The sequence below is a fragment of the Schistocerca nitens genome, chromosome 1 (assembly GCF_023898315.1).
Source record: "Schistocerca nitens isolate TAMUIC-IGC-003100 chromosome 1, iqSchNite1.1, whole genome shotgun sequence".
NCBI lineage: Eukaryota > Metazoa > Arthropoda > Insecta > Orthoptera > Acrididae > Schistocerca > Schistocerca nitens.
The window spans coordinates 877,522,687-877,550,426 of NC_064614.1; the positions used below are offsets into that span (position 1 = coordinate 877,522,687).

General features: G+C 41.7%; 1 protein-coding gene across 1 annotated transcript in view; it reads left to right on the forward strand.

The window, feature by feature from the left end:
• The first annotated feature begins 19,969 nt into the window (after positions 1 to 19,969).
• The window catches only part of LOC126210304 (piggyBac transposable element-derived protein 4-like), a 74,161-nt gene continuing 66,390 nt past the window's right edge, over positions 19,970 to 27,740 (forward strand). The window contains exon 1 of the mRNA XM_049939541.1: positions 19,970 to 20,733. Coding sequence (XP_049795498.1) covers positions 19,970 to 20,733 — 764 coding nt within the window. The remainder of the gene's footprint in view (positions 20,734 to 27,740) is intronic.

Consider the following 27,740-nt stretch of genomic DNA (forward strand, 5'->3'; position numbering starts at 1 on the left):
AATTGTTACGCCAGCTAATTAGAGACCATTTTGTCATTCACGGACTTCATGCTCCAAATAACGATGGAATTTTCATGGATGACAGTGCGCCACGTCAGAACATTCTGGATAATTCGAGCGAATGATTTGGCAACACAAATGACCTTACATTAATCCCATCAAACGTTTACAGGACATAATCGAGAGGTCAGTTCGTGCACAAACACTTTCGCAATTATGGACGGCTATACAGGCAGCATGGCACATTTCCTTATATCTCGGTCCCGTTGTTCTCCCCTTCGTGGAAACAACTAAGTTTCTAGGGCTCACACTGGACAGGAAACTTTGTTGGCCTCCACACGTCTCTTATTTGGCTGCCCGTTGTACACGTTCCCTTAATGTCCTCAGAGTTCTTAGTGGGTCATCTTGGGGAGCGGATCGCACTGTCCTGCTTCGCTTGTATTGGTCCATAGTCCGATCAAAGCTGGATTATGGGAGCCTCGTCTATTCGTCTGCTCGGCCATCCCTCTCACGCCGTCTCAACTCTATCCACCATAGGGGGTTACGACTTGCGACCGGAGCATTCTACACTAGTCCCGTCGAGAGTCTTTATGCTGAAGCTGCCGAATTACCATTGACCTACCGGCGCGACGTACTGCTTTGTCGGTATGCCTGCCGGCTGTTGTCAATGCCCGACCACCCCTCTTATCAGTCCTCCTTCGCCGATTCTCTCGACCGTCAGTATGGGTTGTATGTATCTGCCCTGCTGCCCCCTGGAGTCCGCTTTCGTCGCCTGCTTCGACAATTGGATTTTGCCCTCCCTACCATCTTCAGAGAGGGTGAGAGCCCGACACCACCTTGGCTCCAGGCTCCGGTTCATATTTCTCTCGACCTCAGCTCGCTCCCGAAGGAGGGTACTCCGGCTGCAGTGTATTGCTCGCGGTTTGTCGAACTTCGTGCGCGACTTGCCAGTCACACCTTTATTTACACTGATGGCTCCAAAACTGACGATGGTGTCGGCTGTGCCTTTGTCGTCGGGGTCGTCGCCTTTAAATACCGGCTCCTCGACCAGTGTTCCAGCTTTACGGCCGAGCTTTTTGCTCTACATCAGGCCGTTCAGTATGCCCGCCGCCACCGCCATTCATCGTATGTACTCTGCTCTGATTCACTCAGTGCTCTTCAGAGCCTTGGAGCTCCATATCCGGTCCATCCCGTGGTGCAACGGATCCAGCAGTCCCTCCATTCTTTTGCTGCAGATGGCTCTCCTGTCAGGTTTCTGTGGGTTCCCGGCCATGTGGGAGTGCCTGGGAATGAGGCTGCTGATGCCGCAGCCAAGGCTGCAGTCCTCCTGCCTCGGCCAGCCTCCCATTGTGTCCCGTCATCTGACGTTAGTGGGGTTGTTTGTAAGAGGCTTGTGTCGTTGTGGTGGGATACTTGGTCATCACTTCAAGGAAACAAGCTCCGGGCAGTAAAACCGTTCCCAACTGCTTGGACAACCTCCTCCCGACCGTCTCGGCGAGAAGAGGTCCTTCTGACCAGGTTGCGGATTGGGCATTGCCGGTTTAGCCACCGCTACCTGCTCTCCGGTGACCCAGCCCCGCAGTGCCCTTGTGGTCATGCATTAACAGTGCGCCATGTTTTATTGTCGTGTCCCCGTTTTAGTCAATCTCGTGTTGTCCTGTCTCTGCCATATACTTTACAGGATATTTTAGCTGATGACGCTCGAGCAGCTGCTCATGTTCTTCGTTTCATTACTTTGACTGGCCTGTCCAAAGACGTCTAACTCTTTCACTTATTTTATCTGCATCTTTGTAAGAACTTTCTGGTGTCCCCCCCCCTTGAGTTTTACTAGATTCTATGTGCTCTAACAATTGTGACTGGGCGCTAATGACCTCAGTAGTTGCGCGCCCTTAAACCCCCCCCCCCCAAAAAAAAAAAAAAAGCATGGCACATTATTTCTGCAGAGGACCTCGAACCACTTGTTGAGTCCATGGCCCATGCACGTCGACAGTTGGAGATCCGACAGGATATTTGGGGGGGGGGGGGTATCCAGTGACTTCTGTCTCATCAGTGTACAACTTCTTACGCTTAGCATTTAGAGCCGGAAACAATATTACCTCTGAGTGTAGCACGCTAACACTTTGTATACACCATTCCTTTCCAGTGTCAGTGGCTTTCATATACTCATTTGAAATGAGAAATATTAATAGTTTTATTGCTTCTGTGACTACACTTATTCGCTGTGCAAACGTTAGCCATGATTTCGAAAAGAAATTCGGTAATTGCTTATCTTACAAATTATCACTTGTGCTATCTCACCTTCAGAACAATCACAGTTTGACTGCGGAAAAGATAGCGGCTAATGGTACAGCGCTGGACCGCAGTGAGCGCAAAGTAAGATGCCACGGCCTCTCTATGTAGTCTACCTCCTTGAGTAGGAACTATTCTAGGTTTCCACTGTTTCAGCAGTCATTGGGTAGGTCCGCAGGAAGGCCTCGAAGGAATTCAGAGCACTTTCCTAGGAGCGCAACATGCCCTTATAGCCCATACGAAAGTGTGATTGGGGACACGGCGTCGAACTAAAAGTACCGATCGTGAATGGCGTCCAAAGGAAAATGTCTTACACATTAAAGTTATGAAAGAAAGGTATGGATGCTTGTCTTTTGAAACTCGATTGCTCAAAACTATGTTTCTTTTATTTATGTCCTCCTTCCATCCACGTCGTCATGTATTTATAGCAACAAATATGCAACTCTCTACTCACTCTCTAATTACGTTGCCAGGTAACTAGTTTTACCTCCCTGTTGTGCTGGATGTTTGAGGTCTTTCCCAAAGATACAGGTTTGTTTTGCACCTCATTTAATTACTATCCTTTTTAACAAACTAGCCAGCCGCGGTGGCCGAGCGGTTCTAGGCGCTTCAGTCCGGAACCGCGCGACTGCTACGGTCGCAGGTTCGAATCCTGCCTCGGGCATGGATGTGTGTGATGTCCTTAGGTTAGTTAGGTTTAAGTAGTTCTAAGTTCTAGGGGACTGATGACCTCAGATGTTACGTCCCATAGTGCTCAGAGCCATTTGAACCATTTTTTTTAACAAACTAATGACGAGTTTCACATTTGATACGCGCCTCTCTGTCGGCTGACTCAGTAATTTTTGCACTTAAACTGTTTTGACAACAATATAAAAACAAACAAATGACTCGAATGATGAAAATAAGGTGATACCAGTGACTGAACTGTGAAAAAAAAAAAGACGTTGCCAAGTTTGGCGTAGCGTTGTAAATGTTTTCGTACCTCACTCTGTAACACGGATGCACATCGCTCCTTCAGTTATTGGCCAGCTGCTGCTCTTGAGTTCAATTGTTGAAGGTGTTGGAACTGAGTCATTTGTTGAAACTTATGTGCAAATTTTAAAAAATGGTTCAAATGGTTCTAAGCACTGTGGGACTTAAACATCTGAGGTCATCAGTCCCCTAGACTTTGAACTAGTTAAACTAACTAACCTAAGGACATCACACACATCCATGCCCGAGGCAGGATTCGAAACTGCTATCGTAGCAGCCGCGCGGTTCCGGACTGAAGCTCCTAGAACCCCTCGGCCACAGGGGCTGGCTGTAAATATTAAAAATTTAATAAATCATTATTGGGAGCATTCGATGCGTTACCTCTTCAAAATACCGATGTGATTAAAGTATGAAATGAAAAGTATCGAACAAATTTGTTTGCGTGGCCATCCTCCGCAGGAAGCAGAGAAATATTTGTCAACAAAAACCGCCTTTTTTGCTGCACTGTATTTTGATGTGTATTATTTGTAGATTATAAAACAGTTCACCCCTCGTTTTTAAGTAAATAAGTGATTACTTACAGTTCGCGTTTCTTGTTAGCATCTGCGTTTTCTCTCATCTTGTCACATGCTAGAGGTCGCACTACCACTCTATTTACGAAACATAAGCATGTTCCATACTTTCATTTCGTAAATAGACTGGTAGTGCGACCTCTAGCATGTGATCAGATGAGAGGAAACGCAGATACCAACAAGAAACGCGAAGAACTGTAAGTAATCACTTATTTGCATAAAAAACGAGACTTTGAACCGTTTTATACAGGGTGGTCCATTGATAGTGACTGGGCCAAATATCTCGGGAAACAAGCGTCAAACGTAAAAACTACAAAGAACGAAACTTGTCTAGCTTGAAGGGGAAAACCAGATGGCGCTATGGTTGGCCCGCTAGATGGCGCTGCCATAGGTCAAACGGATATCAACTGCGTTTTTTTACATAGGATCCCCCATTTTTATTACATATTCGTGTAGTGCGTAAATAAATATGAATGTTTTAGTTGGACCACTTTTTTCGCTTTGTGATAGATGGCGCTGTAATAGTCACAAATATATGGCGCACAATTTTAGACCAACAGTTGATAACAGGTAGGTTTTTTAAAATTAAAATACAGAATGTAGGTACGTTTGAACATTTTATTTCGGCTGTTCCAATGTGATACATGTACCTTTGTGAACTTATCATTCCTGAGAACGCATGCTGTTACAGCGTGATTACCTGTAAATACCACATTAATGCAATAAATGCTCAAAATGATGTACGTCATCTTCAATGCATTTGGCAATACGTGTAACGACATTCCTCTCAACAGGGAGTAGTTCGCCTTCCTTAATGTTCGCACATGCACTGACAATGCGCTGACGCATGCTGTCAGGCGTTGTCGGTGGATCACGGTAGCAAATATCCTTCTACTTTCCCCACAGAAAGAAATCCGGGGACGTCAGATCCGGTGAACATGCGGGCCGTGGTATGGTGCTTCGACGACCAATCCTCCTGTCGTGAAGTATGCTATTCAATACCGCTTCAACCGCACGCGAGCTATGTGCCGGACATCCATCATGTTGAAAGTACATCGCCATTCTGTCTTGTAGTGAAACATCTTGTAGTAACATCGGTAGAACATTACGTAGGAAATCAGCATACATTGCACCATTTAGATTGCCATCGATAAAATGGGAGCCAATTATCCTTCTTCCCATAATGCCGCACCATACATTAACCCGCCAAGGTCGCTGATGTTCCACTTGTCGCAGCCATCGTGGATTTTCCGTTGCCCAATAGTGCATATTATGCCGGTTTACGTTGCCGCTGTTGGCGAATGACGCTTCGTCGCTAAATAGAACGCGTGCAAAAACTCTGTCATCGTCCCGTAATTTCTCTTATGTCCAGTGGCAGAAATGTGCACGACGTTCAAAGTCGTCGCCATGCAATTCCTGGTGCATAGAAATATGGTACGGGTGCAATCGATGTTGATGTAGCATTCTCAACACCGACGTTTTTGAGATTCCCGATTCTCGTGCAGTTTGTCTGCTACTGAGGTGCGGATTAGCCGCGACAGTAGCTAAAACACCTACTCGGGCATCATCATTTGTTGCAGGTCGTGGTTGACGTTTCACATGTGGCTGAACACTTCCTGTTTCCTTAAATAACGTAATTATCCGGCGAACGGTCCGGACACTTGGATGATGTCGTCCAGGATACCGAGCAGCATACATCAACACGATATCGACCTTTTCCGCAATTGGTAAACGGTCCATTTTAACACGGGTAATGTATCACGAAGCAAATACCGTCCACACTATCGGAATGTTACGTGATACCACGTACTTATACGTTTGTGACTATTACAGCGCCATCTGTCACAAAGCTAAAAAAGTGGTCCAACTAAAACATTCATATTTCTTTACGTACTACACGAATATGTAATGAAAATGGGGGTTCCTATTTAAAAAAAAACGCAGTTGAAATCCGTTTGACGTATGGCAGCGCCATCTAGCGGGCCAACCATAGTGCCATCTGATTTCCCCTTCAAGCTAGACGAGTTTCGTTCTTTGTAGTTGTTTCGTTTGGTGCTTATTTCGTGAGATATTTGGCCTGGTCACTACCAATGGACCACCCTGTAGTATACAAATAATAGATATCAAAACAAAAATGTATCATTCTAGTCTCACTGACTGTTCCTTAAACTGAAAAAGGCGGATTGCACTGGGAGAAATAAAATACAGTGCAACAATAAAAGGCGATTTTTGTTTGCAAAACTAAAAGTGTGGAGTTAAAAAGTATCAGTATCGAGATGAAAACAACTGACAACAAGAGGTATTCGTGTCCCTAATGTCCTCCTCACACGAGGCATAAAACCTGATGTGGACGTGGAGCTATTCGAGTGTTCTGACGTCAGTTCCAGTTGTTTCACGTTGAGGAGACAGTGTCGTGCTTGAAACACGAAACGAGTTCTGTGATATTTCGGCAGGGTGCAACAAACCGTTTAACCAAAAGAAGCAAGAACACTATGTCAGAAAGGGAGACATCATATTGGATTTCATCCTTTCATTTGAATCCCGCATGTGATGTGTTTTATAACATAACATACGTCCTATGAATACGCGCCGTTTTAGAGCACCAGCATATTGAAGATCATTGAACAAGGCGTAGTTATTGGTCCGATTTGTTGTAATAAATGACAGTGTGATATTGGTGGTTAAAGAATTTTCGTAGTAGGTTATTCCTATTATAACTTGCGAGGCATGGAAGTATGCCGTTTCAAGGCAACGGCACACCGAATATTCATCAAAATAGCGCTCTTCTTGGTAGGATTTGTTGTAATTAAATGTCAGTGACATACCAGCTATTAAAGACATCAGAACATTGTAAAATTTAAGATATGGTCGTATGTTACACAAGTTCATCGTAATTTCATGGGTAAAAGCACAGATTTACGAAGTAACATGTAGCTTGTCTGCAGCTTGCGATGCCCAGATCTTTTGTCACCTTCGTGTTTTTCGAAAGGTTCTAGGACTTCATTACTGGCTTAATGTCCGCCTCTGCGGCTGAACGGTCGGTGTAGATGGCTGCCGAACGGTGGACCAGGGTTCGACTTTCGGCACGGTCAAGGATTTTTCCTTGAGTAGACGGTGCACAGCCTCGTGATACTAGTGGAGGAGCTACTTGAATGAGAAGTAGCGGGTCTATGGTGTGGAACGACGACAAAACGACCGGGATGCAGTTTACTCTGTCAGAAACGAGTTTTTTAGATTTTGTGAACATGGACCAACGAACTGCTAGACTTTTGGTAAACCTTCCGGGATGTAAGGTCGTGGTCCATGAAACTCTTCAGCTCCTAAAGTTTCGTCCAGAGCTGCGCTGGACATCTTCAGAGGGGTGTTTCTCCTCCGGTGAGTCTTGCCGAAGGAGCTGAAGAGTTTCATGGACCACGACCTTACATCCCGGAAGGTTTACCAGAAGATATGTCATCCGTTCGTGAAAGCCTTCATACTATGAACTGCTAGACTGTTTTCCATGTTACTTCGCCCAAAAACCAATCACACAAGAGCGCGCATACACACACACACACACACACACACACACACACACACACATGCAGTACTGAAAATGTATCAGTAAAACTGCAGTAAAAGACTTTTTTTACCTAGAAGAGAGCTTGCACTGCTTGCAGTGAGATATTTTGCAGTTTGTTGTTTTCAAGGCTTATATTTCACAAGTTTTAAAAATTCTGCCACTGAGTAGCAACAGTGATCAGATAAGAATGACCGTACGGTTTTACTAAAAGGTAATAATGATGAAGTAATTTCTATCTTATGTGGAAAACTTTTGTAAATTTGTATCGCACTATTTGTAATGTAACTTTTGTGAGCTGATGTCCCTACTGACTGCACATGGAACATCCTTTTCGCCTCATTGCATGTTCGTGGTTAGTGAAGTTTTCATTTATGAAGATTATAGACAGAACAACATGATTAGCGTACGGAATGAGAGGAAATGTGCGTTTTAATAGAGCTTACGTAATAGTCTTACACTTATCCCTTTTCGTGAACAAATTATGTCATACGCGAGCTAGATAAAGCCGTCTGGAAAACGCTGCAGTCGAAAGTCACGTTAACCAGCACGACCCATGTGACGCGGACACTGTCTATGTGCTGCTGGTTCTACCATCCATGTCCATGTCAACATCGACGTCAGTTGCCCCGCCCCGTGCGAGGACGGCTTAAATGTGATGGAGAAGCTAACCTTGGAACGTGAGAGGTCGCAATCATTTGAAAAAGGTGACGTTATCCTCGCAAAATGCTATTGGATAAATTTGGAGAAATAGTGCTACAATTCTGCTGCCTCCACCGTATAATTCGCTTGTAAACCTGCCCCGATGCGTGGAGTGCCCACGCGGTTTGAGGCGCAATGTCACGGATTGCGCGGCCCCTTCCGCCAGAGGTTCGAGTCCCCACTCGGGCATAAGTGTGTGTGTCGTTCTTAGCGTGAGCTAATTTAAGTAGTGTGTAAGTCTAGGGACTGATGACCTCAGCAGTTTGGTCCCTTAGAAATTTACACTCATTTGAACATTTACACCTGTCCTCAGCCCGAAGGCTGTTTTGCGCACCGCGTCTTTGCTGATTAGGATCCTTTCTACACTAACCTAAGCAAATTCAGTTTAACGTGGACTTCGAACCACTGTACGACTAGCCATTTTTAGTTTGAAAGATCATTGCCAGAAGTGGAAGGAGCGACAAGAACTTGGTTCGACTGAGGATTGCATAAGGATCATAAAAATAAGATAAGACAGATCGTGTCACGCACCGTGTACGGTCATTCCCTCATCGTTCCAAATGATGTAGTACATGAACTTGACACCAAGTACTCTCCGTCAGGGACTGTACAGTGATTTTACCACTAAGATTTAGGAACGCCTAACACTCCATTCGTATGCTGCGTCTCTAATGAGTTCGTCGTCGACAGCACTTTAAACCTAATATTCCTTTATTACAAGCTATACACTGATACGTCTATGTGTAAAAAGGCTATCAGTTCTTAGATGAGTTTCATGGATTTCTATACCGATTTATGTCTTTATCCTAAACTCTTCGTCTCAACAGGCGTAATACATTCAAATTCTCGACAACTTGTTTGTACGTATTCTGTTCTACGCTATCACAATTCTTGTGTGATAAGCCTCTCCCATTGGGTATTTTGGCCTGTTCTCTTTACCAACCTTTGCACTTCATCCATTCACTTAATTTTTAAAGTCAAATTTCAACTACTGTAGACGTCCAGTGTCAGAACTGCTACGACAGTATTTGATTTAAGTGTATTTAGCCGTCGTATTAAAGAAAGCTCTCTATGGTTGCACCAATCGAATTATGGTGTCTTTCTGTCTTGCTCTGACCATCTTATATACACTGTTTCGTAAGTAGAATTGTTTCACTCCTCTGTATATTCCTGATTTTGTTGTTCATCGATTCACTATTTACTTCCACTTCTTTTTTACTTTCGTCTTTTTTTTTTTTTTTTTTTTTTTAATTACTGGTATTCTTAATTTTGTGCTAAATGGCATGTCTCCTCCTTTCATGGAAGTTTTCTTTACTTTCAGTTATATCATCTGCAAAGCCGGCCGAAGTGGCCGTGCGGTTAAAGGCGCTGCAGTCTGGAATCGCAGGACCGCTACGGTCGCAGGTTCGAATCCTGCCTCGGGCATGGATGTTTGTGATGTTCTTAGGTTAGTTAGGTTTAACTAGTTCTAAGTTCTAGGGGACTAATGACCTCAGCAGTTGAGTCCCATAGTGCTCAGAGCCATTTTTTCATCTGCAAATCTCCCTCTTGCATCTTTTTTCCTTGCTCTGTAGTTCAATTCGATTTCCTTCACTGCTTATTCAAACAACTGCTCTTGGGTATCGATGTTTTCAGCGTTGTGATCCCTAGAGTAACAGAATACGGGTGTGATCTTCGGTTGTATCTGTTGTATCTACGATAGTATTACATGCCTTGATAAAGAAAGAATCTGCTATATTGTTATCTGCGACTGCATTAGCGCGATATTTAATAAAACTGGCGCGTAAATAAAGAAAGACTCGTCAACTCCAGCCTAATTTGACATATTCATCACAGAGTGGAGACCACTTACTGCATGTCGCAACAGAAGATACGGAACTACAACCGATGGTCGAGTCACGCTTTAGTGAATGCAGCCACTAGTGAATCATATTTCTGGCAATCTCATATCTCGAAAGGAGTCACCTTCTCCGAACCTGTCTGTTACAGTAAAATTCCAGCGTGGCTTTTTAGGCATTCCCTATGCCTCTTGCAACTGCTACCATTCCTGCAGCTTTGTGCATGTGATAGTTCCAGTTCAAGTCGGAACTGAGCAGAAGTCGGAGAGAGCCATATTCACCACCTTCTGCAACCTGCGTGGAAACAGAGTGACCTGAGTTAGTGCGACAGGACCGTGGATTGACCATTCTGTGATAATGGGAACATGTCGTCGTAGCTCTGCCCACTCTACGATGTGTCAGGTTAGCGCCAAACGAAGCCTGTTACTGAAACACGAGATAGTATAAAACACAGTACAGGAAATGGGAGAAGGACGAGGATTTTGCTACTGCATTGTGGTCCGTCTCCAAACTATATACAGATACTGCAGTCCGAAGCACATCTGTATCCCTCAGGGCCCATTCACGTCTATCACCCCAACACTCTGTTATCGTTATTCTGTACCATCCAAAGAGAAAAATTACGAACTATGAAAGTTGCACTAACTGAAGTTATTTCCGGCTTTAGCCAGTTTTCTGTAACTATAACTATTTGAGCTTCAGTGCTTTCTATTAAGGCTTGAAGCTCTGGTTCTTTCCCAACACGGCTACGACAATTTACAACTACAATATCGATCGTTTCTACAAATACCTTAGTGTGTTTTACCTGCCCACTTTTAGACGGACGCCCTTTCTGTGGTTCCCAGAGACGCTGTAACCTAAAAAACCGCCCAGTCCCTTCCGCACATCCCCCGCTGCCCGTGTAGCCACCTCCTGTGTGTATTGGACTCCTGACCTAATGGCGCAAGTCAAGGAATCTGCAGTCTACACAGTCACAGAACTGCCTGAGCCTCTGATTCAGACCCTCCACTCGGCTCTGCACCAAAGGACGACAGTCAGTTCTATCGACGATGGTGAGCTCCGCCTTAATCTCGAAAGCAAGACTGTCAGCCCTTACCATTTCCGCTAGCCACCCGAAACCAGAGAAAATCTCCTTCGATCCAAAGCGACACACGTCATTGGTACCGACGTAAGTCACCACCTGCAGTTGGCTGCACCCTGTACTCTTCATGGCATCCGGCAGCACTATTTCCACATCCGGAATGACTCCCCCAGGTGTGCTATTCAGTGTAAAAGAAGATGACAGTGTTTGAACAAAAATTAGTGATTATTCTTATTTAAAGATAGTTACGTGCTTCGTAACAGATCGTGGCCAAGAGGAGGGGAGGTAAAGAAGGAAGTGACAAGTGAAGTATGTCAGACAAAAGACGAGTAGTGACTTACAATGATAACTTAGTTACTGAACTTATCCGTCCAAACCTTAAGAGTTGTGGCTTTGTTTCATACACATGAGCCTTTTATCACCACAAATGCTATTAAATTTGCTCTTAGAAAAAAAATGCTTAAACAGGAAGAAAGAGAAAAACACTAATATGTCGTTACACAGTGGACATCTCCGAGGCGCCACCGTGATAGCTGGCAAGGAGAGGAGGATATTAGGGAATCTTCCCTAATGTACTTTTTTCTCATACTTTGGAATTTCTCTTTCCGACTGATTAAGGAAACAGCAAACAAGTTTTAGATGCTTCGACCTTCTTCGTCAGTGTTATCCCGTCCACATAGAAGCGCCAACGTTAACTGTTGGCTTGTTGAGATAATGACATGCGAACGGAACTAGCAGTTGTGCTCCTACGTAACGACTGTAGGTTTGCTACTGCTCATTGTTCCATTATTACGGTTGCGTGGTTCGCGCTTTAAGTGTTCGGGTTAACAGCTGCGCGTCCTTTCCTGGCGCGACTTGGAGACACCCCTCCCACGGACCGCTCGGCGCTGAACACGCAGCGTGTGACGAGTGACTTGCGAGGGCAGTGGGCAGACTCTCCGCAGCGTGGGCCTGCCACTGACGACGCCAAGTAGCGCGAAAGAAGTCTGCTCTGTGCTGGGATGGACGGAGGACAGTTAACACGGCTTCTCCACTTGCAATAGCACACAAAGGTAGATAACCTGGGCTCTTGTTGTAGAACACCGCTTTTGGAGAAATTAGAGATCGGCATCCAGTTGGCTGCTATGACTCATAACAATAATTCGCAGGAGCTGTCAGCCACTAGAACGTTGCTCGGCTTAACGTTCGTTTTAAGCCTTTTTCATTCATGTAGTGTGACGTGCTGTGACCTTCTTTTCTTTTGACCCTTCATGTTGATTTATTGTCTGTCGATACATGATACGGCCTGTAGTGGGACGGGCCATACCTGTGGTCGTCAAACTTCGGCCCGCGGGCAGCATGTGGCTCGAATCAGGCAGGTATAATGAATTCTCCTACTGTAAATGATGAAAGTATGTGAATGCAGCTTGCCGCTAACTTGGTGTAATGTTTTGTCTGTACAGAGGTGTATCTGTCGCCTTTATTACTCCTTCACTCTCACACATAAATCGGTACAATAAAGTCAGGGCCTTCGGTTTTATGTTTAGGCTGATCCGTGAAAAGACAGACAAACAATTATGCTAATGGAGGATTCTGAGTAATTTCTCGAATTTCATTCGCTCTCTCTCTCTCTCTCTCTCTGTCCTTTATCTGTGTACAGTTTAAATATATTATTTACGTGAAATCAGCCTAGTAGAATCTCTGGTGGAGCCCTTCGTCTTAATATTCAGCGGCTGGCTTTCTGGAAAAGATCTTTACATTTGTTATTTTTATTAAGCGCTGCATTCAGTTGGGAAAATCGATCGTTCGAACAATTCGTTCAGTTTACGACAGATTTAGAATTTCAGATGTGGACGAAGCCTTTTTGGACGATTTGAAAAAACTCGGAGATTGCAGGCTCTCTTCGTCACAGCTGAAACTTCCCCACTAATTACAGGGCCAAGACAATCATCAATGATTCAGACAGAGAACTCATTCATCACTCACTCTAGAATAAAATGGTCACAAACCTTATTTCTGAGGAAAATTGTATATTCAACCCATTTCCATTACATGTTCCGTTTTCTGATGATTCCAAGTCTCATGTAATTTGCTTTTACAGGTTTTTCTTTCTCTTTATCTATCACGCTAGCGGCACAAACGTTAATAGCTCGGTTTAGCGAGAAGAAGAGTAAATATGTCTCTTTTAGCAACCCGACAATCTTCCAACCAATACTTCCGAAGCTGTTCCCTTATCCCTCTATAATAACCATGGAGCATACATCTCTGTATCTCTATTATTCCAAAGAATAACGTACTAGAAAAATACCTTGGTGTCGACGAGCTGTCGGCGCATATATTACTAGAAAATCCGATCAGATACTTTTCAAAAGTGAATAATTGTGGATGATTTGATTGACCATTATTAATTATTGCGTGGTAGAGGGTAATTTTCCTTGGGGAGATTACAATGCCCCTCGCAGCGAGCGAAGTTTGTGAGCTCAATTTTGATTTGCCGAACACACTTCGCGAGCTATCTATTAGCGTGGATAACCCGGAAGTGATGATTGTCAGTCCTCCGACTGAAAAAGAATATTATGTTTGAGACAGACGAAGAAAAGAAATGTTGAAGACAAAAGAAATGAAGAGACAGGTACCGCGGCTGTACTGCTTTTACGTGCAACTAGGTGTTATGTTTACTATGCACAACCAAGGTCTACCCATTCGGGAACTTTCTTAAGCAGGGAAACCTTGGAAAACCTCTTAAGCCTACACCCCCAGCCTACGGTACATAGAAGATAGGAAAGCCTATAGAAGAAAAAAAAATATAATTTTGAAATGGATCTCTAAAGGAAAGACAGGGATCAATTTGTATCACGATTTGGAGAAGAGTGGTTTGTGCCTCTAGCAAAAAAAAAAAAAAAAAAAAAAAAAACGTTTTACAATAAATAACGTGAATTCTCGTTTTACAATCTTGTTCCTAGGACAATATCTTGCGGTGCTAAACTCCCCCGGGTCTTGCATGTCCCCGACGTCCACATTTGTAGTCGGTCTTCTACGCGGCCCCCTTTGTAGTTGATCTTCTACGCGGCCCACAATGGGAAGAGTAGAAGAGACAGGGATACTCGAATTCACATGCAACATTCATTCCAAAAGAATTAGCACTGACCAAAAGGGAAACTCTTCCTGTAAGAGAACTGGTTATGTTGCACCGTCCAAGATTCTCCTTTTTGAAAGCAAAATCCTTATGGCTTCATGGATCCTTTTTGTTACGACGTACTTCAAGGCATTCAACCATTAACTAATGATGTTGCCAAAAGCATCATCCGATTTACTCTCGTTTGAATACTCCTTTTGACTTTGCCTCCCCACTTGTGCGTATAAGTCCAAAAGTTCTAACACATTTTCTATCACTGATTTGTTCTTCGTAATTTAAAGGATTCATGCAACTTACAATAGATTTTGGATTCAAATCATCGAATAATGGAAAGTGTAGTTCATTTTATACAAAGACATAATCCATATTTCTTTGATAAGTCATATTTATCTATACTCAAAAACCTTTTATTCTAAATATATATATATATATATTTCTCCGCTTGAGTGCTGTGGTGTAAAAGTTATTAGCATTGAGGACTGCGGATTCACTTCTTTCATTTACTCTCTGATTCATACGGCGTTCACCCATGCTCATATATGGAAATGGATTTTTCAAACAAAATTCCCAAACGAACACGAACCATTAAATAACTACTAATTCTATGAATATTACTTTCTTTAATCATTCATTAATAAATTAAGAACTCTTAACTTCTAATTATAACACCTTTTCCTTTTAAAGTTCAACATGAATCAGTTTACCCTCGCGTTTGGTGCGAGTCTCTTACAAAGCATATCTGTGCCGTCTATATCGATTTTAATTCTCGCGCCGACGTCAACTGTTTTGCGCAGGAAATTATCTTTGCGGCGCCAACCGTCACTCACTATTCACTGCCTCAACACATCCCTTCACACGTTTACACATCTAAGCGTTCACATGAGATTATATATGAATATTCACTCAGAACCTCTTTTGATTATTAAGCGTCATTTGCGGGAAACATTTCATTCTTCTTGAAGGTCAGTTAGATCCTTTATAAATCTTGATAACATTAGCAATGCTAAAGTTCCATGTTCACCCACACCACAGGTGAAGCCTATCTCCACTGTCTTCTTTACAACACTCGATAGTAATAATTAGTCACTATTTCTATACTCTATGTCACTGATTAAGTATTTCAATTTAAAGGTTTCTAACACTACACACACAGTTTATTGCTATATTTTTTACGAGCGTTCATCTCTATCACTCGGAACACCATTCCTCCCTATCTTCTAATCTTCATTATATTTTTTTAAGTCGTTATGAGAAAATAACCCTTTTATTTTGTTCGATCCCGGGTATGTTTTTGGCACGACCAACAATGGGGAGCAGTATGGGCTTGTAGAGGGTTCGATCAAACCCCATTTCAACATGCGATCTATTTCTTTTTGAACTTGAGCCTTTAACCTCCAGGGAACAGGATAGAAAGTTCTACAATACGTTTCGTGCGGCTTAACGTAGAGATGGCATATGTATCCCTTAATAACTCCTGGCCTTTCATCAAACACGGTTTCATACGCTAATAATAATTCTTTGAGCTGCTTCTCCTGATCTTCAACAATGCAGTCGGATTCATTTAACTTCTCATATACTAATTGACCGAAACCTCCTTTGACTTGGAACTCATTATTTACGTGCTGTTTAGAATTTTGTGCAGTCCTGATTACTTGCACACTAATCCCACTATTATATTTTCTGGTAAGGCTTTCCTTTTTCAACAAGTCCAACTCAATTTCTTGTTTATTTACATTTAACCAAATTTTTCCTGTTTTAAAATCTATTCTGCATCCGTATTGACGTAGGCTGTCGACTCCGATAATGCAGTCTACCACCAAATTTTTCACAACAAGGAATGTGCTTAATATTGCTACATTTCCGACTTCTACACTAAGTAGTGACTGCACTTTTACATTAGCCGATCTAGCCCCAACGGCGCCTATTATTCTGCAATTTTGAACTGGAAAAATTGGTACTCGTCTTATATTTCTGATCTTGTTGAATAGAGCCTCCAAAATAACATTTGTGGTTGCAGCTGTGTCTAAAACCGCCACTATAGGTACAGTCTCCAAAATGACTTGCACTTCGGCTACTGCCACCTGTTCCTTATCCTCATCTTGGGGTTCTAAGTCCTCGGTCAATTCATCTGCCAGTAATCGTCCATCATTATACGTTAGCATGGGTACACATATCCTGTTGCCCCTCAACCAATTGTTGACCGCTCCTCCGGGGCACGAGTGGGTCCTTACAAGTTTGTTGGATTTTGATTCGCCTGGTGGTTGACATCGTCCGTCACTTCGGTAATTACCGGTTGATTCGCAGATGTCCGTCCCCACTGATGTTGGTTATTTGGGTTTATTCCCCCCGGTTGATTCCACTTTCTATTACTGTTATTGTTCCAGGCTTGCGGTCTGAAACTCCTTTCGTTCCCCCATACGGGATTGTATCTTTTCCCATTCCTGTTGTTCCTTGGACAGCCCCTCACAAGACTATTGCCGGTATCATTATTGAGATTTTGAGGGGTTTCTCCACTATTTATCGATCTCTGTGCGTTCCCTTGCCTACCATTTGGCGGAGGTTCTATCTCCCTATATTGGAATCTGTTGTTATGGGCTTTCTGGTTGTTCTCTTCGATAATATCTATATGTTCTAACGTCGTGAGGAACGACTCCAGGTCTTTATCGTTGCCGTAAATTAATTGATTCCGGATGCTCGTTGGTAGTCTTGCCTTAAGTATGTTTATTATGTCTGGCAAGGGCATAGGTCTGTCCCAATATCTAGTTTTATTTATATATTTTTCAAAATACTTCCTAAGGCTTCCTTTTGAAAAAGAGAAAGGCTCTGGGTAGAGCACCTCCGGCCTTAGGCGTTCCTGTACCCCTTCTGACCAGAACTTTGCTAAAAACGCTTTCTCAAAATCGTCATATGTCGAGCAAACAGAAGTCATGTCCGAGGCCCAGATCGCCCCCGAACCTTGTATATACCCCGTAACGAAACTGATCTTCTGCCACTCCGACCAATTTCTGGGTAGCACTCCTCTAAAACTTCGGATAAAAACAATCGGATGGACCCCCCTTTTGTCAGTGTTAAAAATCTGGAATTGCCGATGCTTTATCATTTTTTCTTCGGCATGGCAAAGGCTTTCGTAATCTCCGTCCGATAAAACTTCACGCGAACAACTAGCTCGTGGCAATTTAATATTTGAGTTACTTACACAAGTCGGTATCGTGTGCGAATGTGCAGTAACTGGCTCTATAGTCGTTGGCAACTTCTGCTGCTGGCCTGTATTCATTTGTTCTGAGCCTTGTTGTGAAACGCGTATCGACTCTTCTATCGTTTGTTTCCAATGCTCGAAATCAGCACCTAACTGCTGTCACACTTCCTCAAGTCCTTTCGCAAACAAATTCTCTTCCTGTTTGCCACATAGACTCTGGAATGCTGCTTTAACATTTTGCTCAACGTTTTCACACATTAGCCTTTTGTTTTCTAATGTGATTTCGGAAAATTTACCCGTTAATACATTAATTTGGCGGTCTATAACGTCTTGACGCTCTGTCAGATGTTCAACACTTTCCTTTAGGTTAGTCTGCGTACGTGCCAATTCCGGAAGTTGCGCAATTGCACATGACATGGCATCTTGCTTTTGTACTAATTGCGGAACCATTTCCACCTGTTCCCGTACGGTATCTATCTTAATAGCCACATACTCCTTCATTTCTACACGTACGCGGTGAGTAGATTCCTCACATTGAGCTTTCACCAATTCTATTTGAGCAGTTAATTTTCGTTCCGTCTCTTCGACCTGATCTTTAAGTTCCTTTGTCTTCGCCTCTATCCGCTGCTCTAATTCGGAAAAACTGTCGTGTAACTGCTGTTTAATCTCAGCTTTCAGATTTTCCTGCCCTTCCGTAACTGAGGCTAACTTCGTATTCAAATCATTTTGCCCTTCATTAACTGAGGCGAACTTCGCGTTAATGTCGGTTTTCAAATTTTCCTGCCCTTCAGTAACTGAGGCTAATTTCGCGTTAATGTCGGTTTTCAAATTTTCTTGCCCCTCAGTAACTGAGGCTAATTTCGCGTTAATGTCGGTTTTCATATTATTCATGCTCTCGGTTATCATTTGCATCTGTCTCATGATAATTACTAATGGATCTAATCCATGTTGCATACTTGCTGTTACATCTCCAGCCGTGTCTACAGGGCGTTCTATTGCGCTCTCTGTAGCGATCGGTTCTACAACACTTCTTACTACATCATTATTATCAGTGCTAACAGCTGAAGGCTGTTGCGTGCTGCTCTGCTCTGCTTGACTCATCTTAAACATTGCCCTAGTTAAAACCATATAAATGTTCTACCGTCAATATATATATATATATATATATCTCCCTTCACACAAGAATACTTCTGTGTCTACTTTCTTACTGTACTTATACAGATAAATGCAACTAAGGCAGGTCAATCAAACTACATGTAGTATGAACTCAATTGGTGAATGTTCAAATGTCCACTATTACTAAACAGAAAAGCGTATACTTCATCAATACTATACAATAATATATATAATACATATATATATATATATCTCCCTTCACACAAGAATACTTCTGTGTCTACTTTCTTACTGTACTTATACAGATAAATGCAACTAAGGCAGGTCAATCAAACTACATGTAGTATGAACTCAATTGGTGAATGTTCAAATGTCCACTATTACTAAACAGAAAAGCGTATCTTCATCAATACTAGCAAGCTATAATAAAAAATTATAGATCTGGCCCTTTCTCTGCGCCCAGCGTGCCGTTTTTATTTGTAGATCCACTTAATTTGACTGCGAGTATTTCTTCTCTTTTCCAAGTTAAGTTGTCTCGTCGTAGTTCACATGAAACAGAGAACAAAATTATTTTAACCCTTTAATGCATACTGTAGCTGATAAGCTACAGACCTCATTTCTTCGATTTATTCCATATGGAGAAACATTTTCGATCAAATTCGTTATGTAGCTAAGTGTATACACTCCGCTGCAGTTTCTAGTAGTTCTTCATGGCGATCATAGATGGCAGGACGAGCTGAAGCAGTTCGACAGTGAGCTGTGTGGACATACTGCCAAGTGTGTGTTTTGGCGGAAAGTTGAGGTGTTTTTGGTGTTTGTGCACTGATTTCTGGGTTTGAAAATTACTTTTTCATTTTGAAAACGTAAGTAGATATGGTGTAAACAGTTAATTCGAGTGTCTTTGCGATAGATTTGAAATGAGGCCTGTTTTTGTGTATGTAGCTTATCAGCTACATTTTTCATTTACTGCATTTCAGGCGCTGACGTAAAAATGTCTCGAAAGAGTCAAGAAGAAATGCTTATGGAATGGTTAGAGATTCCACTAAGCAGTGATGACGATCTTGAGTGTTTCTCTGACGATTCCATTCAAGATGAGACATATGTTGCTCCAGAATCTGTTGATTGTGATAGTGACAGTAGTGACGAAGAAAGTCAAGTACCAGTAATTAGGACTGAAGATGTTTCTGGAACAAGACAATCTGATGTTATAATGAAGGAATCGACGTCACAGTTGTCTGATAATGCTCTGAAACTGCCATGCAGCAGCAAAAATGTTACCAAAAACAGCAGGAGTGTGGTTTGGAAAGATAAACAGCCCCGAACTGCAGTCAAAATTTCGTGGCAATACTTCGTTACCAGAAGAAGTAATAAACTTAGATACTCCATACCTATTCTTCAAACATATATTTCCATCTAAATTGTTTGATCTAATTGTCGAAGAGTCTCATAGATACAGTGTGCAGTGTAATCCTGATAGACCAATAGATTTATCCTGTGATGACATAAAAAAATTTATAGGCATCTATCTCGTAATGTCAATAGTTCATGTACCTAATACGAGGGATTACTGGGGAGAAGTTACTGGTACTCATCTGATCAAGACAACAATGACAGTGAATCAGTATGAGCAAATACGTAAGTTTCTTCACTTCAATGACAACAGTGCAATGATACCCAGGGGTGAAAAAGGTCATGATAGACTCTTCAAGATAAGACCCATAATAGAATTGATGAGATCTCGGTTTCAAACAATACCTGTTGAGGAGTGTGTTTCTGTTGATGAACAGATATGTTCAACAAAGGCTAGAAGTTATTTGAAACAATACATGCCAAACAAGCCTCATAAATATGGATACAAATTATTTGTTATTAGTGGCATATCTGGTTATGCCTACGATTTTGAGATTTTCACTGGAGATGAAAATGAACCAGAAAAAAGAGTGACTGGGGAGGAAGACTTGGGAGCAAGTGCAAATGTTGTAGTTCGACTCAGTAGGATACTACCAAGAAATATGAACCACAAACTGTACTGTGACAATTATTACACAAGTCTGCCACTGCTTGTATGGTTACATAAACAAGGAATTTACTCACTTGGGACAGTCAGAAGAAACAGAGTGCCAGACTGCAAGCTCCCTTCAGAAGCTGAGCTGAAGAAAATGGCACGAGGTGCATCAGTAGAGCGCGTCGCAACAGTGGATGGTGTCGACATATCAAATGTAGTGTGGAAAGATAACAAGAGTGTGATGTTGCTTTCTACACTTGCTGGACAGCAGCCTATTCATGAAGCAGGGAGGTATGACAAAAAAACAAAGTCAAGAATAACAATACCTTGTCCACAAATAATTAAGCTCTACAATAAACATATGGGAGGTGTTGACCTTCTTGACAGCATAATGGGTCGACATAAAATTCTTGTGAAAAGTCGAAAATGGTGTATAAGATTGTTTTACCATCTCCTGGACATGGGAGTAGTCAATTCCTGGCTGTTGTATAGGAGAGTAGCAGAAACCAAAGGGATTAGGAGAACTATGAAACTCTCCGAATTTCGAATGGAAATTGCTCACTGTTTGTGTCGCTCAGGTCAAACTTCAGCAAAACGTGGAAGGCCAAGTAATGAACTCGAAAACCAAATACAAGCTAAGAAGACAAAGGGGCCCACAGCACATGTACCTCCACAAGATGTAAGGCTGGATCAAGTAGGTCACCTGCCTTCGTACTTGCAAGTGAGACAGAGGTGCAAAATGCCAGGATGCAAGGGATTTTCCTGGGTTCAGTGTAATAAATGTGCAGTTGCATTGTGTTTGCACAAACAAAAGAACTGTTTTCAAACTTTTCATGTAAAGTGATTATCGCATGCTTGGGTACAAACCTGTTGGAACTAGATACCTTATTGTTCATATATAAAAGTGTATAAAATATACAATAAATGCTCAATATTTACAACATTAATGTCCTATTTATTATTTTAGGATTTTTCCCTTCCTATACAAAGTATTTAATCATAATCAACAATTAAATTACGAGAGATTTGGTCAAAATTGAGGGAGCAAAATAAGCACATTTATTGTGGCTCGTAAGGTGTTAACTCAAAATGTAGCTGATCAGCTACAAAGCGATTTTCAACAATAGTGCTTTGTTAATTTAATTTAAAAAATTTTCAATATTTTTTTCGAAATGTAGGCACTATAAACTAAACATGGTAATTTTTACAGCTTGAAATAAAAAATCATGCATTTAAGGGTTAACAACGTCCAAAAACGTGTCCTGTCACGGATTGGCCATTATAATGAATTCTCCTACTGTAAATGATGAAAGTATGTGAATGCAGCTTGCCGCTAACTTGGTGTAATGTTTTGTCTGTACAGAGGTGTATCTGTCGCCTTTATTACTCCTTCACTCTCACACATAAATCGGTATAATAAAGTCAGGGCCTTCGGTTTTATGTTTAGGCTGATCCGTGAAAAGACAGACAAACAATTATGCTAATGGAGGATTCTGAGTAATTTCTCGAATTTCATTCGCTCTCTCTCTCTGTCCTTTATCTGTGTACAGTTTAAATATATTATTTACGTGAAATCAGCCTAGTAGAATCTCTGGTGGAGCCCTTCGTCTTAATATTCAGCGGCTGGCTTTCTGGAAAAGATCTTTACATTTGTTATTTTTATTAAGCGCTGCATTCAGTTGGGAAAATCGATCGAACAATTCGTTCAGTTTACGACATATTTAGAATTTCAGATGTGGACGAAGCCTTTTTGGATGATTTGAAAAAACTCGGAGATTGCAGGCTCTCTTCGTCACAGCTGAAACTTCCCCACTAATTACAGGGCCAAGACAATCATCAATGATTCAGACAGAGAACTCATTCGTCACTCACTCTAGAATAAAATGGTCACAAACCTTATTTCTGAGGAAAATTGTATATTCAATCCATTTCCATTACATGTTCCGTTTTCTGATGATTCCAAGTCTCATGTAATTTGCTTTTACAGGTTTTTCTTTCTCTTTATCTATCACGCTAGCGGCACAAACGTTAATAGCTCGGTTTAGCGAGAAGAAGAGTAAATATGTCTCTTTTAGCAACCCGACACTCTTCCAACCAATACTTCCGAAGCTGTTCCCTTATCCCTCTATAATAACCATGGAGCATACATCTCTGTATCTCTATTATTCCAAAGAATAACGTACTAGAAAAATACCTTGGTGTCGACGAGCTGTCGGCGCATATATTACTAGAAAATCCGATCAGATACTTTTCAAAAGTGAATAATTGTGGATGATTTGATTGACCATTATTAATTATTGCGTGGTAGAGGGTAATTTTCCTTGGGGAGATTACACAGGGTAAAGTTGCGTAAGTCGTACTCCGGTAATATCTGATTCCGAACGTATAAAATGCGACATCGAGTGGTTTAAAACTGAACCAAGTAGTCGTGCGAGTAAGCAAAGACAAGTGAGCGAACCCTAGCTGTCGTGACAGAAAAATAATTAACTTGTAAGTTTATTTTACTGTTTTTCTTACATGCTTTCACTCATTTGTACGCAGTTTCAGAGGAGAATACGATTATGAAGTAATTGTTTTCTATCATGTATATTTTCGTGGTACACTGCCATTTATTTACCGGAAAGCACGACCAAACGGTAGAAAACTTTGAGGTTATGCCTGTAGCTCTGGTTTTAAATATTAAAATTCTCACTGCCTAAGCCATCCCTATGAAGAATTCGTTAATCGTGCCAGTACGACTTAGGCGTTGAAGAATATTACATACCAACTAAAAATTGTTTGTTTCAGTTGATACATATGACAAAGAAAGCGTACTACAGGGTGACACAGAAAAACGGGAACATTTCCGACAGTCCAATAAAACTAGAAGTGATGAAGGAAAGAAATTGCATTCATAGTAATTAAAACTTTACAGCTTTGCGATTTACGAAACATTGATGGCATTTAAAAACTAGTGCTTTAGATGGCGTCCTCCTTTAGGAATACATTTGTGAAATCTGCTGTTGAGATTCCTCATCGACCGCTGCAACATCTCAGCTGGGATACTGTGAATTGCATCCCAAATTCTCTGTTTTACCTCATCCAGGGGTCGTGGTCGAATCGTGTAGACTTTCTTCTTGAGGTAGCCCCAGAAGAAAAAATCACAAATGGATAAATCTGCGGATCTAGAGGGCCAGGGAATGTTACCGAATCGTGAGGTCACACGGTTGCCGAACAATTCTCGCACATATGTCACTGATTGCCGTGCAGTGTGTGATGTCGCTCCGTCCTGTTGAAACCAGGCTTCTTGAACGTTTGGAAAGTTGTTCAATGCGGGTGTAACGAAAGTTCGTAACATCTCCACGTAACGATCGGCATTGACAGTTACTGTGTTTCCCTGTTCATTCGCGAAAAAATACGGTCCTATAATCCCATGTGATGAAACATCACACCATACTGTCACATTATTAGCGTGTAAAGAACGCTCATGAACGTCATTAGGATTTTTGTTTGCCCAGTAAGGGTAGTTATGTTTATTCACATAACCTCTGAGATGAAAATGTGTCTCATCTGACATTCACATCTTGTTTAGAAATTTATCACCATTGTTTATTTTTGTTACCAAATGGTTCAAATGGCTCTGAGCACGATGGGACTTAACATCTGAGGTCACCAGTCCCCTAGAACTTAGAACTACTTAAACCTAACTAACCTAAGGACATCACAAACATCGATGCCCGAGGCAGGATTCGAACCTGCGACCGTAGCGGTTGCGCGGTTCTAGACTGAAGCGCCTAGAACCGCTCGGCCACAGCCGCTGGCTACTTTTGTTATCATTTGTTGACAGAATCCTAATCGTAACCGGTATTCATAGTCCTTCAATTGTTGCACTATCTGTCGTTTGTACAGATGCAATTTTAAATCAAGATGAAGAATTCTGCGAACACTTTCCCAGGACATTCCAACCACTGCTGCTTGCTTACGAACTGAACGCCGTGGGCTCCGTAAGACAGACTCGCATACAACATTAATGTTCGCTGGAGAACTCACACTTCTTGATCGTCATGTTGGTTTCTTCTTGAGGGCAGATAAAGTCACTTCAAAGTTATCAATCCAACATTTTATCGCGTGTTTCGACGGTACGGTATCATGACGTCCTAAATTATGAAAACGTCGAAACTTCTTTTTATAAAATATTTTTTGTGGCCGACGCACGCTGTTGTCCGTTCCACTGATCCATGATTACTGAAATGGCCGACTGTTTACTCGCTATCACGAACCCGCAGTGCTGCCACCTGCCCATGGCTGCCACTACTCATTTCAAACATTCCCATTATTCTGTCAGCCTGTATAAGCGGAAGCAGTAGGATATGGACGAAGCTATTCTGAAACATTGGAATGGTGAAATTGGATGTAATGAATCATGTATAAAGCCTACACTGTGTCTTGATTTGAAGAGTTTAAATAGAACATCAAAATTCGGAAGACTTAATGATGTGACAGCAGAGATGGAAGATGAATTAGCAGAGCATGTAATTAATTTAGAGTGCAGTTTCTTCGGAGTAACTGTTACTGAATTAAGGAAGTTTGCCTACCAGCTTGCTGAGAAACTACATCTACCACATTGCTTCAATAAAGAAAAAATAGATATCCAGTAAAATATGGTATTAAAGATTTATGAATGATCGTACCCTCTTTGTCCTTGCGAGTTCCCGAAGCAATATAGGTGGCACGAAGCAAGGGGTTTAATAAAGAGCGTGTTAATGAGTTTTTTGACAAATATGAGGAAATATTAGTTTACTGTTGACCAAATATATGACGCGGATGAAAGTGCATTACTCACAGTTCACAAACCGTCTAAAGTAATTGCCTGAAAAAGCCAACACATGTGGACGCAATCACAAGCGGAGAAATGGGTCGTACAACGACATGCACATATGCAGTTAATGCAGCAGGCGATATTTAAGCGCAGCAGAATGAATTATGTCTGCAAAAGAGGATCTCCACCAAACACACTATTTGGATTCTCAACAAATGGATGGATAATATCAGATCTATTTGTCCCGTGGCCAGAACAGTTCATAAAATACAGGAACGTTTTACTGGAAGGACGTAGCACACATAGCAGAAATCTAGAGGCAATTCATCTGGCTCGTCATTATGATGTAATCATGCTATAATTTCCTGCTCACATAGCTCATCATCTAGAACTTTGAACAGATCGTTGTTTAAAACACTAAAAACAACTACAATAAAGCGGCATCTTCATGACTACGTGCAAATCCTGGCAGTGTAATGAAACAAGCTGATAATGCAGAACTGCTGTATAATCCATATCCCATATCAGTTTTTATGGACGCAGCACTAAAAGGTTTTAAGACAACAGGCCTTATGATAGAAATGTCGTTAAAGAAGAGGACTTTGTAGACATTACTGTACATATTCTTGATCAATCACACCAATAATCGGCTAACAACGCAGAAATGTGGAAGGCCGCCTGCCACTGTAACACTCAATGATCAGTCTGGAGTTTCTACAATGTTTCAAGAATGTGGACCCGAAAACAATATTGCAACTGTTTCCGAAATTAACAGTCAACAAATAACGCCTTGCTAGAACACTTTATCTCCTGTTGCGTGTATAACAATAGTTATCAAGCAAAGTACGAAACGATCAAAACCAACATTTAAATTATTATCACTTCCTTACAGAAAGGAAGTAGAAGCCAAAGAAAGGGCAAATAAAACGAAGATACCTGTGCACAAACCTGTAAAAAAGAGAGTAAGATGAAAACCTTAAGTTGAATAAAAATTAAAGTACAATGTGAATTGGTTTGTCAAATGTGTAAGAACGATCGAGAGGAAGACATTATGAAATGTAATGGTTGATGTACATGACCTATGCGCTGGTGTGGAAAGCGAACTGAAGAAATATTTCACTGATACCTGTGTTCAGACCAACCGTTTTTCCACATGCCAGTTTAGCACTTTGTTAAGAATTTATATTTGGTTTCTTACGCGTGATTTCATTACGTGGAACAATAGCAGTAACGTTAAGTTCCTTGCTTCTAATTTGTTATTGTGACGTTTTGATAAATTATTCCAAAGGTTTAGTAAGCCGTCACCGACACCTTATTCCTGGTACGAATTAGGAAACCGGATGCCTTGTTCGTACTGAAAGTATAGATTTCAAAAGGATTGAAAACTCGTTTTAAGAAAAGATTTTTGCATTTGTGTGGAAGCTGGTTGATAGCTTAAAAAATAAAGGTTTAGCATTCGCAAAACAAATTGTGTTATTTAAATTATCCTACCAAATATAGTAATTCTCGCGTAAGAGGTACGACTCGAGCGTGGTTGGAACACTTGCACGCAGTGACAGTTACACGGAGCCTGGGACACTTGCCAGGCAAACTGGCTTTTCACAGTACAGGCGCACTAATAAGTCTAACATAAAAACACAGAATGTCAATGAATACTACCTACGCTTTTCACTAGAGGATCAATGTCTGGTACCACCTTTCAATTAATGCTAACTCGGAGAAAACGCTCGTAAGTTGAAGTCTAACAGTAGACTTCTGTGGATGGATTTGGTCCTCTTCATTGCGAAAAAAGCAGCATGTACATAAAAAATTTAAACATCTACATAATCGTAACTGCAGACTTGTAAAATCGTGAAAATTTACATTGAAGAAGCAGAAGTTTCCGAGATTAATTTCGCTGTTAAACTAATATCGCAAACGTCAGACAATAGGTGTGTAAGTTCTAACTGTAGCGGAGTTTCCACACTGTCAGCATAACCTGGATCTCAGTGAAACGCCGGCCGGAGTGGCGGAGCGGTTCTAGGCGCTTCAGTCTGGAACCGCGCGACCGCTACGGTAGCAGGTTCGAATTCTGCCTCGGGCATGGATGTGTGTGATGTCCGTAGGTTAGTTAGGTTTAAGTAGTTCTAAGTTCTAGGGGACTGATGACCTCAGCTGTTAAGTCCCATAGTGCTCAGAGCCATTTGAACCATCTCAATGAAACCTCGCAACTCTTTGCAGGCTGAAAAGCAGTATGGTAACTTGATCTAACTGCAGATTCATTCGTTGAGTGTTTCTCCTAAAAACGAAAATGTATTTTCATAGTGAAACAGTTGGAAATATTATTGAATCGTTGATTTCTCAGCTTCCTTATGATAACTACTTTCTTCAGTCATATCGCTTAAAAGCTCTCTTTTTTTCCCTACGTTGCCTTGTTGCGCGATTCACCTCATCAGCTGCTGTGGTATGGATTTCAAACGGAAGTAGCGTGAATTCTTGAATGCCCAACTATAGACGGTCA